Genomic DNA, 13,425 nt, shown 5'->3' on the forward strand with positions numbered 1-13,425 from the left:
GCATGTATGCAAGGTGGTATAGGACTTTAGCATCTTGGTTCAGTTGTTATTTTGTTGCATGTATGTAAGGTAGTATGGGACTTGGGCATCTTGGTTCAGTTGTTATTTTGTTGCACGTATGTAAGGTAGTATGGGACTTTGGCATCTTGGTTCAGTTGTTATTTTGTTGTATGTATGTAAGGTGGTATGGGACTTGGACATCTGGGTTCAGTTGTTATTTTGTTGCACGTATGTAAGGTAGTATGGGACTTTGGCATCTTGGTTCAGTTGTTATTTTGTTGTATGTATGTAAGGTGGTATGGGACTTGGGCATCTGGGTTCAGTTGTTATTTTGTCGTATGTATGTAAGGTGGTATGGGACTTGGACATCTGGGTTCAGTTGTTATTTTGTCGTATGTATGTATGGTGGTATGGGACTTGGGCATCTTGGTTCAGTTGTTATTTTGTTGCATGTATGCAAGGTGGTATAGGACTTGGACATCTGGGTTCAGTTGTTATTTTGTTGCATGTATGCAAGGTGGTATAGGACTTTAGCATCTTGGTTCAGTTGTTATTTTATTGTATGTATGAAAGGTGGTATCTGACTTGGGCATCTTGGTTCAGTTGTTATTTTGTCGTATGTATGTATGGTGGTATGGGACTTGGGCATCTGGGTTCATTTGTTACTTTGTTTCATGTATGTAAGGTGGTATTGGACTTTGGCATCTTGGTTCAGTTGTTATTTTGTTGCATGTATGCAAGGTGGTATAGGACTTGGACATCTGGGTTCAGTTGTTATTTTGTCGCATGTATGTAAGGTGGTATCGGACTTGGACATCTGGGTTCAGTTGTTATTTTGTCGCATGTATGTAAGGTGGTATCGGACTTGGACATCTGGGTTCAGTTGTTATTTTGTCGTATGTATGTAAGGTGGTATAGGACTTTAGCATCTTGGTTCAGTTGTTATTTTGTCACATGTATGTAAGGTGGTATCGGACTTTGGCATCTTGGTTCAGTTGCTATTTTGTCGCATGTATGTAAGGTGGTATTGGACTTGGGCATCTGGGTTCAGTTGTTATTTTGTCTCATGTATGTAAGGTGGTATCGGACTTTGACATCTGGGTTTAGTAGTTATTTTGTGGCATGTATGTAAGTTGATATCGGACTTGGGCATCTTGGGTCAGTTGTTATTTTGTCCAATGTATGGAATATTCCTTGGTCCATGTATATGAAGGTGGCCTGTAGATCTGCACGTGTAGCAAAGAAACAATCAAAAAATTATATAAGAGTCCCCAAATAATTAACAAGGGAACATTTTTTGACAATTTTATTCTCCAATGGCAGTGACCAAAATCTTCCCATTGTTGCCTACGCACCAGGAAGTAGTAACCTCCAAAAATGGCCAACTTGGAAGAGAAGCTTTGCGAAGTGGTAGTGACCATGGGAAATTCGTCCAATTAGATACCAAGCCTTTAGAACAATGTTATAAATCATAAAAAAGAATAACAAACTCAAATTACATTGTAAACAAACTATATTTTTCGATATTTATAACTCTGTATTGCTACTTTCACTTTTCATTGATTCTCTCACCATGACAATGTCAAATTCAATGTTCCACTTTGAGTAATTCAGTAATTAATTTCTGTATGAAAATTGTCCTGATCAGATGAAGCCTGATTGCATGCGAAACATGTAGGCCATAGTAAATAAAATTGCAGACCACTTGAAGTGTTGTTGTCCATTTTGAGTATCATTATATATATATATATATGTAGTAATAAATTTATTGTAATCTCAATAACAACATATAAATTCTTTTTATAAAGTAAATAATTAAAAACATATTATGCTAAAACAAGGAGTAAGACATCATTGGCTAAAAGAAAATATCAAAATATAACATGAGTGTGTACATAACATGGTTGACATATCCCCCAATCAATTCTGACTGATTAGTCACAGCTTTAAAAGTCTTAAATATATCTTTGGGTGCAAACAAAGCAAGCAATGGTTGTATATGGAAACACAATTAAAAAAAATATAAGTAAGTTTGATTTACTACAAACCACAAGGAAGAATAAGAAAAAAAAGCCCATAAAATTATGTAGGAAAAAATTACTTTAGTAAATATTTAGGAGGTAACAGTAATGTATTTAAAGGTTGGCCATCATAAAATGTAAATTAAGTGTACCTAGAAACACATAGCAGAGCTATGTAAACAGATATTTGTTACAGTAAAATCAAGTTTTGCGAAGGCCAAGCTTAAAATACAAGTCCATTCTAATGCTACATAATAAATAATCATATGTTTACTCCTTATGTCAAACAAACACTAGTCAGACATATCTATATTTTTTGTATACTTCTCAATGGTTTTAATATTGTCAAAATGAAGATTTTGAGGCACAAAATGTGACCTCTAGTTTATTTTTTTAGAAACAAATATAAAAAATCAAAATTCAAAATGATTGCTTTCTAAGTTATGGACTGGTAGAACGTTGAATCTAACCCTCCAAAATATTTGTCCAATGAAAATTATTGTTACAAGCGAATTGCATTAGAATATCAAATTTACAACTCTGATGTTTTTTTAAACTCTAAATCTAATGATATGATATCAACCCTTATAAAACAATAATATGTGTAACAGTACCACATTTCCATGTTCAGTGAACTATGATATAATAAATATGACATATACATTTGTAATTTAAACAGCTAACATCATAATGAACATGTGAACTAAGTTTCCAGTGGATGTGACCATTACCTCATGGGGAAATTACCTCATGGGGAACTACCTAAAACTTAAACCTTAAAATATCCTGCTTTTACATGATCACTATTTCGTGGTCAAGTTTATATGTGCTGACACAAATTAAGTGTACCTAACAACAAAATTTTTTCAAGGTCTTGGTCATTGCTTGTGATGTGGATTCTTGCACAATTAATTATCTTTCATCTATCAGACGACAAAAACACTAATATTTATAGGGTTTGATAGTTTAAGATTGAGGGTATTGTGATTTATTTCTTTGGACAGTAAACATATTATCATAGAACTAGTACTGTAAATATTCATATGTATGGGCAAACAAAAGCTACAGTATAAAAATAAATTGAGATTCTTTTTACATAAATTGTGATTGAACTTAAAAATAATTCAAATGGTTTTTATAGTTTTAAAAGTTAGGTTTCAAATGAGCCACAAAGAAAACAGACAACAGAGTATGGCAAGACAACAGACAATATATGAGGAGTATAGTAGACATGAGACCTAAGAATCAGCTAAACCTTAACAAAAATTCAGGCAGATAGGAAATAAGAGTACACACGCTAAAATGTCTTGTCTTCTTTACTAATCATTGATATTATGTTGATAGTCCTAAATATAAAGCTTTATTACAACTGTCGCATAAAGTTACAATAACCAAGAAAACTAAACATTGACAATGAACCAAGAAAATGAGGTCAAGGTCAGATGAACCATACCAGGCAGACATGTACAGCTAACAGTTCTTCAATACAACAAATATAGTTGACCTAGTGCTTATAGTTTAAGAAAAACAGACAAAACACAAAAACTGAACACTGAGCAATGAACCCTGAAAATAAGGTCAAGGTCAAATAAAACCTGTGCGACTGAATAAAAGACCAACACTCAAAAATGTAACTTATTGACCACTGAACCATAAAAATGAGGTCAAGGTCAGATGACGCCTGCCAGCTAGACATGTTCACCTTACAATCATTCCATACACCAAAAATACTAGACATATTGCTTATAGTATCTGAGATATGGACTTGACTACCAAAACTTAACCTTGTTCGATGATCTATGAAATAAGTGAAAACTGTCTGATGGGCATGAGGACCTTGTAAGGTATGCCCATATTAAATATAGTTATCCTATTACTTATAATAAGAGGCAGTTTAACATTACAAAACTTTATAACTTTTTTTTCAACTAGTCACTGAACCATGAAAATGAGGTCAAGGACATTGGACATGTGACTGACAGAAACTATGTAACATAAGGCGTCTATTTCTAAGTATGAAGCATCCAGGTTTCCATCTTTTAAAATATAAAGCTTTTAAGAAGTAAAGTTCACGCCGACCCTCCGCTGCGGCCATAACTGCCAGATCACTATCCCTATGTCCAGCTTTCTGAGACAATAGTCAAAGGCTCGACAAAAAATAGCTACATAACAACACCATCAATGAATTGTTTTCTTTGATATATAAGTTTTAGCAAGGTGTAAATAAATATGAGATTTTGAGTCAAATCAATGAACAGGAACATGACAGTATAATACCCTTTTATGATCTCCAAAGAATTCTGTAGGTCATATACCTGATGTTAACATATAATACATATATATAAATATAAATACACTGGCAAGCACATGCAATTGAATAATGATGAACTTTCTAAGTCTACTTGATCAAATGTTATAGATTTTTGAAAAAATAATGGAGAATGTGTCCCCATTGACACAGATGATACCCCCGCTTGCATACAACATTATAAAGGAAGATAACTCGAACAATAAAAGTGACACTTCCCAAATTTGAACTTTATCTTAGTTTTGAGGTAATAAGTACTGTATAGATTTCATGTTTGGTTGGGGGCAAACTTAAGCCACAGAATGGAAACTAAAAATTGCAAAATTTTAGATTTATAAAGGGCATGACTTTAGAACAGTTAAAGTGACGCCATCTAAATTCAAACTTGATCTGTGTTTTGTAGAAATAAACATTGTGTATATCAAGTTTGATAACATTTGGTTCAGGCAAACTAAAGTTAGAGGACAGAAACCAATTTTTGGGATGTATGGACGTACCTACAGACGGACAAGGGTCAATCTTAATGCCCCCTAAGCTGTATAATGTAAATCATTGTTTTAACAGTATTTGAAAGATTTTTTATTGGCAAATACAACTCTATGAAAGAAGGGATATTCTGAGTATTTCACTTTTCAATTTTGACTTTTTTATTGTCTTTTTAATAACTAAACATGATTAGTACATCCAAATGAAGGGTCAAATTGAAGTTGGCAAGTATAAAATGAATAAATGTATAACATGAATAAAGATTCAAATGAGTTGAAATATTGTCTTGCAAGCCAATAATACGTCATTGATCTTTTAAGCTTATTATCACCCGACTGAAAGAAGTCTGACTACCTATAGCCAAATATTATTTCAGAATGAGACTTTTAAAAAAAATTTTGATTGTCAACTTTGTAGCATTAACAAAAACAGTTTTACAATAAAAAGATATGCACATTAAAATATTATGAACAAAAACTGTACATGTTTTCATTTGAGTCCTATCAACACTTTTGGCGTTTTTGCTTACACAAAAATTGTTGACAAACAGACCAAGTGAAAAATATAGGGTTCTACTATCCTGGTGCAAGCCCTTAATATCAAATTTTGTACATAGTTTTAGATCTTATGAAAATATCTTATACTAAAACTAAATCCTTTTCTTGTGCATTTATTAATTCATGGTTTTCAACAAAACAGTTCATTGAAAGGTTTGTAGCTCTTTGTGTGTATTTTGGATTAATTGAATCCTATAAAACTGGCACCCCTAATCATTTACAGTATCATAATTCTAAGAATGATAAAAAAAACCCTGATATATATATCTCAAAGATAATTCGTATACATACAGAAAATACTTAAATTGTATCACACCGGTCTGTGGACATATCTTAATATTATATAACACAAAGACCTGAAAACTACTATAATAGCTAACAATGGAAGGAGATACTGCCAGTAATTCCACCTAATACCATAATATTCAAGGAGGATTTCAGATGGGATCATTGTATCATTTGCTTCTCTGCATACCGGAAATACGGTGGAATTAAGCTGTGACGAACATCTGAAAAGAAAAGTTGATTATTTTATGCTTGTCTTTTGCAATTCCAGTCCAGCACATTTGTATGTATGTTGGACCAAAAAAATAACACTAAAAGGGTAATCTAAAGGTTAACAATGAGCAAAGAAATGTCACCAATATAAAGGAGGGGGGATAGGACCTTTATCGGGACTCCGGGATCAGGTGTTTTTAAGCTTGGGATTTCGGGATTGACCCTTTCGGGATCCGGGAATTCTATTTTTTCGAATTTCGGGACCTCGGGATTTCGTATTTTTAAGCCCGGGATTTCGGGAATTCGGGATTTTAAGCACGGGATTTCAGGATCAGGGCCCCTCCTAACCCCCCTCATAAAGGTTAAGCTCTAAAAGTTGTGAATAAGTTTTGGAGACTAGCAATAACCTTTAACCAATCACTGACATAGATAACAATTACTCAGTTTTAAATAGAGTACGTGTGCATTTGATTTCTGACTCAAGATATGCATATTAAAATGTAATCAGTTTGACCAAGTTCTGTTAGTTCTCAACCCTATCATTTTTTAAGTACAATAACAAGTAGGGAGACCTTTATATCCTCTTACTTATTTAAAGGGATAATTCGCGATTTTTCACTTTTCATCTAATTATGTTCATAATACCATAAAAAACATATTCACCAAGTTTTATTTCGATATGAAAAGTAATAAAGAAGAAAATTGGGAATTATTAATTTTATTTTATCAAACTTCCTGACTTATGTGACGTAGTTTAAGTCTTTGAGCATGCCGGGAGTGAAATTAATCTCATTTAAGTCTTGTTCGTTAACCATATAATAACGCTATTTAAAGCGCATCGACGACTTTTGGTGTAGCTATTAACCAACGAAAAGTAAGTGATAGCCATGCAACTTTTAAAATAAGATTGTAGGATTCATGTGTGGATTTTTTATAAGAATTCTAGTAATTAAAGTAAATAATACAATAGAACATTTTTATGATTTTTTTTTCTTTAAATACTTTAAACAAACATATGAAACTGACACGATCGATAGTGTATTAAAAAATACATGTTTGTATTCTGAACTTTTTGCTTCATTCCAGAAAACATTTTCACTTGCTTGTACTGTGGAAATTAAATGTGTATTAATTTGTGACACTTAGTGAATGTTGAATGCGTAGTTTAACTCAAGGTAATTAAAAGATTAGCATTATGTAATTCTAATCTTTTGATCTTCATTCAGTGACACCTAGGCGTCACAGTTCACCATTTCAGGTGTGAACAACATTTCGTATGAACGATATACGGGAGTCAGTTATACTTTTAGACACAGAAATGTAAGAAAAAGAATAAAAATGAATTTACGGGAGAAATAAGGTCGCACAATAACTGGATAGCTGTTGTATATTTTTATATATTTTGCATAAGCTCACTTTTAAATGAATTATGACTTCTGATTACTTTTGTAACGATAAAATACTGAACTATTTTAATTGAATAAATTTATAAATAAAAATAGCTTTCTAAACACGAGTGTATGAACTAAAAAATGTACTTTTTAAAATAAGAATCGGCAACCTTTAATATTTCAAACAGATTGCAATTATATATTTTAGTCCATCCAAAGCAATCTTTATTTACCTATTTAGGAAGTAATGTTCTCATCAAATATTTTAAATCTCAAAACGCATGAATACTTCAGCTATTTGAAAAAAAAGATGTTTTAAAAAATTGACAGGAAATTTAAGGATCCTCTTGGAATGGAATCGAAAAATTAGGAATAGATATTCTTTTCAAGTGTGAAAAACGTCAACCAAATTTATTCATAATCGGGAGCGTCCTTATTAAAATAGTCTTCTTCTAACAACGAATAATACTTTAGCTATTTGACCAACGATGTTTAAAAAAAAAAAGACAACAAATTTAATGCCATCTTAATTTCCCTATTTTTGAATGTAATTATAAGTCTGTTCAACTGGCAAGAATACCCCTAAAGCGGACAAGCAGTTTATTCTTTAAATTGCTGTCATTGAATATCAAGAATGAAAATAAATCCCGAAATCAATTTGAAACTTTTATACTCAATAGTTTTCCTAGAAAATATTCACATCCCTTGGGGTTTATTAGTGTACGTCCAGTTGCATATGTTTTACATGAATGTCGGAACAATTGTGATGATGTTGAATTTTTCCTTCATTGGAGAACGATCTAATTGATATATATATATTTGTGATTTTACTATGTTCATAACTTCGATGAACCGAAGCAAGTTATTATATCGACCTGTATTTAAATCAAATTGGTCCTCTTCTTCTTCTTCTTCTTCTTCTTTTGGTATACAATAGTCTATCGAATTCGATGATTACATACTGTTGGCATACGTGGACTAGTCTATTTACAAAACTGTTACCCCAATTTACACAAAATGTTTGTTTCTTTCTTATGTTCAATGTATACATGTATAGATTTTAAATTGTGATATAGCTCCGTAACTTTCTATCCAGGCGTAGAAACGAATCGTCGACAAGTGCGTACATTTTTTTAAATCAATATTTCTGGTATGTTCCAATCTGTTCTTTACTATTGACAACGAGTATATATTACATTTTCCCAAATTAAACCTTGGAAAAAAAATGTAAATAGATTTTTATTTCATCAAATCTTTTTTTTTTTTTTTTATTTATATTTTTATAAATAATATTCTTTACACCAGTAATGTTATTTATAAACAAGCGAATGAGTTTAGTAATGACTAGTATATTATATCACTTTCGGACACGCAAGACAGAGATGTCTATTATACACCTGATAGTTCAAAATGTAGAGTTATAAGTTATCGGCTGTGTACACTGATCAATACCTACAGAAGTGAAACAATGCATGAACTTGCAAGCCCGACAGGAAATCACTTGAATACCTGGACGTGTCACCTCACACCCCTCACAATACCTTTGGGAGTAATACCTTTAGTCATGCTGGTGATCAAATGAGGGAAGATCCGAATTTATTTGAATAAAATTTATTACTTTAAAAAATTATAAACGAATTAGATTTACGAAAACAGTTTTCACGGAACACTTATTTATGATTTAAACTTTGACTTTTTAACTAATTTCAATATTAACAGTTCAAAAATATCAGACTATGGTTATTTAAAAAAATTAAGAACATTTTCCGTATCAAGTTAGTTTGTCAGATAAAAACAACCGTACGATTGACAAGATATCGACACGCAATTACTACTACATCGGTTTAATACTGTAGTTTTGGTCCTTTGTGGTTAATAGACATATCGTGATTTTTAATCGGGGAAGACGACAAAATGGTAGAACGCAGAGAATTGATACTCTAAATTTAAAATCGATGGTGATCTCTTATCTAGCGGAATAAAACTTTAATATCTATAAATTTGAGCATTTCTATACAGAATGGACATAATATCAATTTTTGATTTTTTTGTGAAATTTCCCTTTAAGACTGTTGAAAGTTCATTACTTTAGGTATTAAATTCTTGACAATAATGTCGATCAATCATTTGCTTTTGATTTAGCTGCAGAACCATAGCTCTTAGGTCCTTATGATATTCTTTGATTATTTGCGGACCGCAAATAGTAAAAAATGTTATAAGAAATTAAGAGCTGCATTATTGCAGCTACTATTGATAGTGATCAAATATGGGGAAAGAATCTTGTAAAACCTTACACTGTGTTTAATGAAATAAAAAGAGAAGCTTTGAATGGTTTCAAAACACTTTATTTTATTTTTACTTTTTATAAAATAAAAATAAAAATTCATTAGGTAATTTTAATGAAGAAAATCTACATCTGATCAGGCCACAAATTGCAACTACTTGCCCAGTTTTTGCATTTTATTGAAACATATCTTAGAAACATATCTATACTCTTTAGGTTTTTGGTTGATTTAAAAAAAAAAGATGACTGGTGTTTTGTTGTTTAGATATAGCTTACTAAATTTCAAGGAATATTTGACAATGGGACACCAAGCCCCACTTGATCTATCCCATATCCATGTACATTAATTTGGAAATCTGAGTGGAAACCCCAAATTAGGCATTTATCTTATATAAATAAGAGTTCAAATCATAATGAACAGGATATCTGAGGCAAAAGTTTTTGAATTTGTTGGTTCACAGACCCCCAAACCAAGTTTTCTGATTTTTAGAAAAAAATAAAACTGAAATTTTCAATCTTTTTTTCCCAACACCATAACTCTGAAATATATATGGAAATATCTGTGTAGTAGAATTTACCTCAAAACATGTACATTACTTAAGTATGTTTACACAGAAACAGAAATAATAACACACATTGTGTTTTTACTGAAGATATACGACTATTTTTTTTATATAAACAAGGCCGTTAGTTTTCTCGTTTAAATTGTTTTACATTGTCATTTCGGGGCCTTTTATAGCTGACTATGCGGTGTGGACTTTGCTCATTGTTGAAGCCCGTACGGTGACCTATAGTTGTTAATTTCTGTGTCATTTTGGTCTCTTCTGGATGGTTGTCTCATTGGCAATCATACCACTTCTTCTTTTTTATAGTATGTCATATAACTCTAAAATCCTGTCATACTTATTTTTTATACTGATTCCAAGTTTATGAGACCACTTGGTAAACTATCACAAACACAATATTCAACATGACTCAGGATAGACAGACAAAGTAAGAAACAGAAAAATACAGGAAAACATACGTCACTGTCATATATCTGGTACACTGGGCTTGGCATATAAGTAAGGAGACATGGTATAAATTCCATTATGATAACTGCCCATTTAAGACAAAAGGACAAAGAATGGTAAATACACCAAAAATAAATAAAAATACTTTCATAATTGTTAGCTTTAAGCAGGCAATGCATTTATTAAATCCAATCTTTCATTTACATCACAAGGGTATATTTTATTTGTGCAAAAAAAACAACACATCTACACCATTTTACAGGTTACATATATAACAGAAAAGTTTAATATTCATTGCTATATGGTGAATAAGATTTTTAAGGAATATTCCCCTTTGATAATTATGTGAGTTCATTGTGTCTCCTTTTTAATGTAAAATTGATGATAAGTTAGGTTTAACAATTTATAGTTTTCACATGGTGGAAATGTCAAGATGGACATTGTCATTTCTGGGACAAACAGTTTGTTAACTTGGCTTTCTCATTTGAATTGTTTCAAATTTTCATGTCAGGGCCTATTATAGCTGACTATATGATATGGGTTTGTCTAATTGTTGAGGGTGCACAGCTGCCTACAATAGCAATTTGCAATTATACCATACCTCCTTATTTTTATATATAGGAAATAAGTCTGTACTTGTTGATGACCACAAAATATAATCTAATGAACATTGTTCATGAGTATATCCAGACTGTTGCTTACAAGTTTTCATTTACTCTAGTGAATAGTACTTAGAACAGACTCATTGTTTTACTCCAGTGTACAGTGCTTTCTTTAAGGTTTAATGAATTTAATTTTTTAAGGAACTGTGACATTATTATGAAGTCTCTTTTTAAGATCTTTATTTTATCATGGTTATGATGATTGATATTGGATGCATATGTTTCACTAAGCCAAATAACTCTTTTAAAGTTAAGGCACTTATTAATAATTAAAAATCTCTTTAGAGTTGATGTATTGTTTTAAACCATAAAACTTTTTTTACCAGTATTATTGGCACAAATGAAATATGGTTTGTGGTGCAAATGGTAATTGGTCAAAAAGCAAAGCACCATTAAAATATAATCAAAATCATTCAATCTTGAATTTTAAAAAGTTAAGAAAATTTACCTGACTGCTGGACCATTCTTGAATTCTAAATACATTAGTGAATGGAATGTATAATGTATAAAGGATAAATATTTTGTCCAATCTAACCACAATGGTAATGTTCGAGTAAATAAACCACCTGTAAAAATAAATAAATATGTATTAATGACAACAAACTTTGGGGAAAAAAACCCAACAATATTCATAAATACATAACAGACTTTGAGGAAAGAAATCAGAATTGCTTTGTACAATTCAATAAAATAACAACTCATTCTGCAAATGGTTAATTTCCAGAATTTGACTTTTGTCTGTCCTAAAGATTTTTACAAAGAACACTTTACTAAACCTTGTGTTATCCTTCCTCTAATGTTTTTATGATTGTCAGTTTTCATTTGATTGTAAAAACAAGAATGTGTCCATAGTACATGGATGACCCACTCACACTATCATTTTCTATGTATCTGAAAGATCCAAAAAGTGGTCATCCTGTAATTCAGTGTTGCTGTTCATCATATTTGTTTTTCATTAATTGTTTTTTTACAAAAATCAGGCTGTTAGTTCTTGTTTGAAATTAGTTTTACTGGTCATTTCCAGGCCTTTTAAAGCTGCCATTGGTATCTTATCTTGATATACTACTTACCTAGCAACATAATGGCCATTTGAATAAGTATAGTTATTGTAATGGCTTGTCTCATTTCTGTGTTAACTACACCAAGAAATAAACCTATACTCTGTAAATATAAAGTACAAATTATCAAAACATAAAATGATAATGTTTCTGTTATCAATATCTATACTACTGTAAATTCAGAAATTAATGCGAGGTTTTTATTATTGCGAAAATGCGACAGAGTTGTAAAAGCAATAATTTCAACTCGCATTTTGAAATATTTTATACGAATATTTTCTGAGAAGGTCCAATGTAAAACTGTATTGACATGTTTTTACCTTAAGCTCCTGTAAGAAGTAGGAAGAAATGCTTTGAATAGGATTTTAAATCCCCCGCCCTTTTCCCCTTATTCCTATTCATTTTATTTTGTCTGTTTTTTTTATTTCAAATAAATAAATTCACATATAATTGATTCCATTAGGTTTTAAAACAGCAAAGGAAATAAGCAATATATACATGATATAAGCCATTATTGATATTTATTTTCTTTATTTGTATGATCACTCATTTTTGATGTGGTCATAATCTGAAGACATTTTGTTTCCAGACAATAACTTTAAGTATAAGTGTAAAAAATTATACTTTTTTGTACTTCATCAAAAATTTTATTGATGGGATAAAATGAGGAAAACAATCAAGATGTGATGACAAATGAAAATCTATTGATGGGATACAATGAGGAAAACAATCAAGATGTGATGACAAATGAAAATCTATTGATGGGATACAATGAGGAAAACAATCAAGATGTGAAGACAAATGAAAATCTATTGATGGGATACAATGAGGAAAACAATCAAGATGTGATGACAAATGAAAATCTATTGATGGGATAGAATGAGGAAAACAATCAAGATGTGATGAGAAATGAAAATCATTGCTATTATACCTATGACAACATTGAAATTTACATTGCATGTGCGTCCTTAGTTTCAGGCAATCATTTTTCGTAATCACTATTACTATTATTATTCAGTATTTTTGTGATTTTACTTTTTACTGTGCTGAGGAAGGAAATCATTAGTCAGTAAGATTAAGGGAAAATTTCGTAAAATAGCAATAAATATATATATATAATTTTTCTAAACATCAGCCCAACAATGTT

General features: G+C 31.2%; 1 protein-coding gene across 2 annotated transcripts in view; it reads right to left on the minus strand.

Annotated features, from left to right (window-relative positions):
• Nucleotides 1-1,495: 1,495 nt before the first annotated feature.
• Nucleotides 1,496-13,425, minus strand: part of LOC139482275 (uncharacterized) — a 70,676-nt gene continuing 58,746 nt past the window's right edge. For both annotated transcript variants that reach the window (XM_071266073.1, XM_071266072.1), the window contains 3 exons: nucleotides 12,291-12,381; nucleotides 11,669-11,786; nucleotides 1,496-5,881 (listed from right to left, as the gene is read on the minus strand). In XM_071266073.1, coding sequence (XP_071122174.1) covers nucleotides 5,683-5,881; nucleotides 11,669-11,786; nucleotides 12,291-12,381 — 408 coding nt within the window. In that variant the 3' untranslated portion in view covers nucleotides 1,496-5,682. The remainder of the gene's footprint in view (nucleotides 5,882-11,668; nucleotides 11,787-12,290; nucleotides 12,382-13,425) is intronic.

Source organism: Mytilus edulis, chromosome 7, assembly GCF_963676685.1.
Source record: "Mytilus edulis chromosome 7, xbMytEdul2.2, whole genome shotgun sequence".
NCBI classification, from domain to species: domain Eukaryota; kingdom Metazoa; phylum Mollusca; class Bivalvia; order Mytilida; family Mytilidae; genus Mytilus; species Mytilus edulis.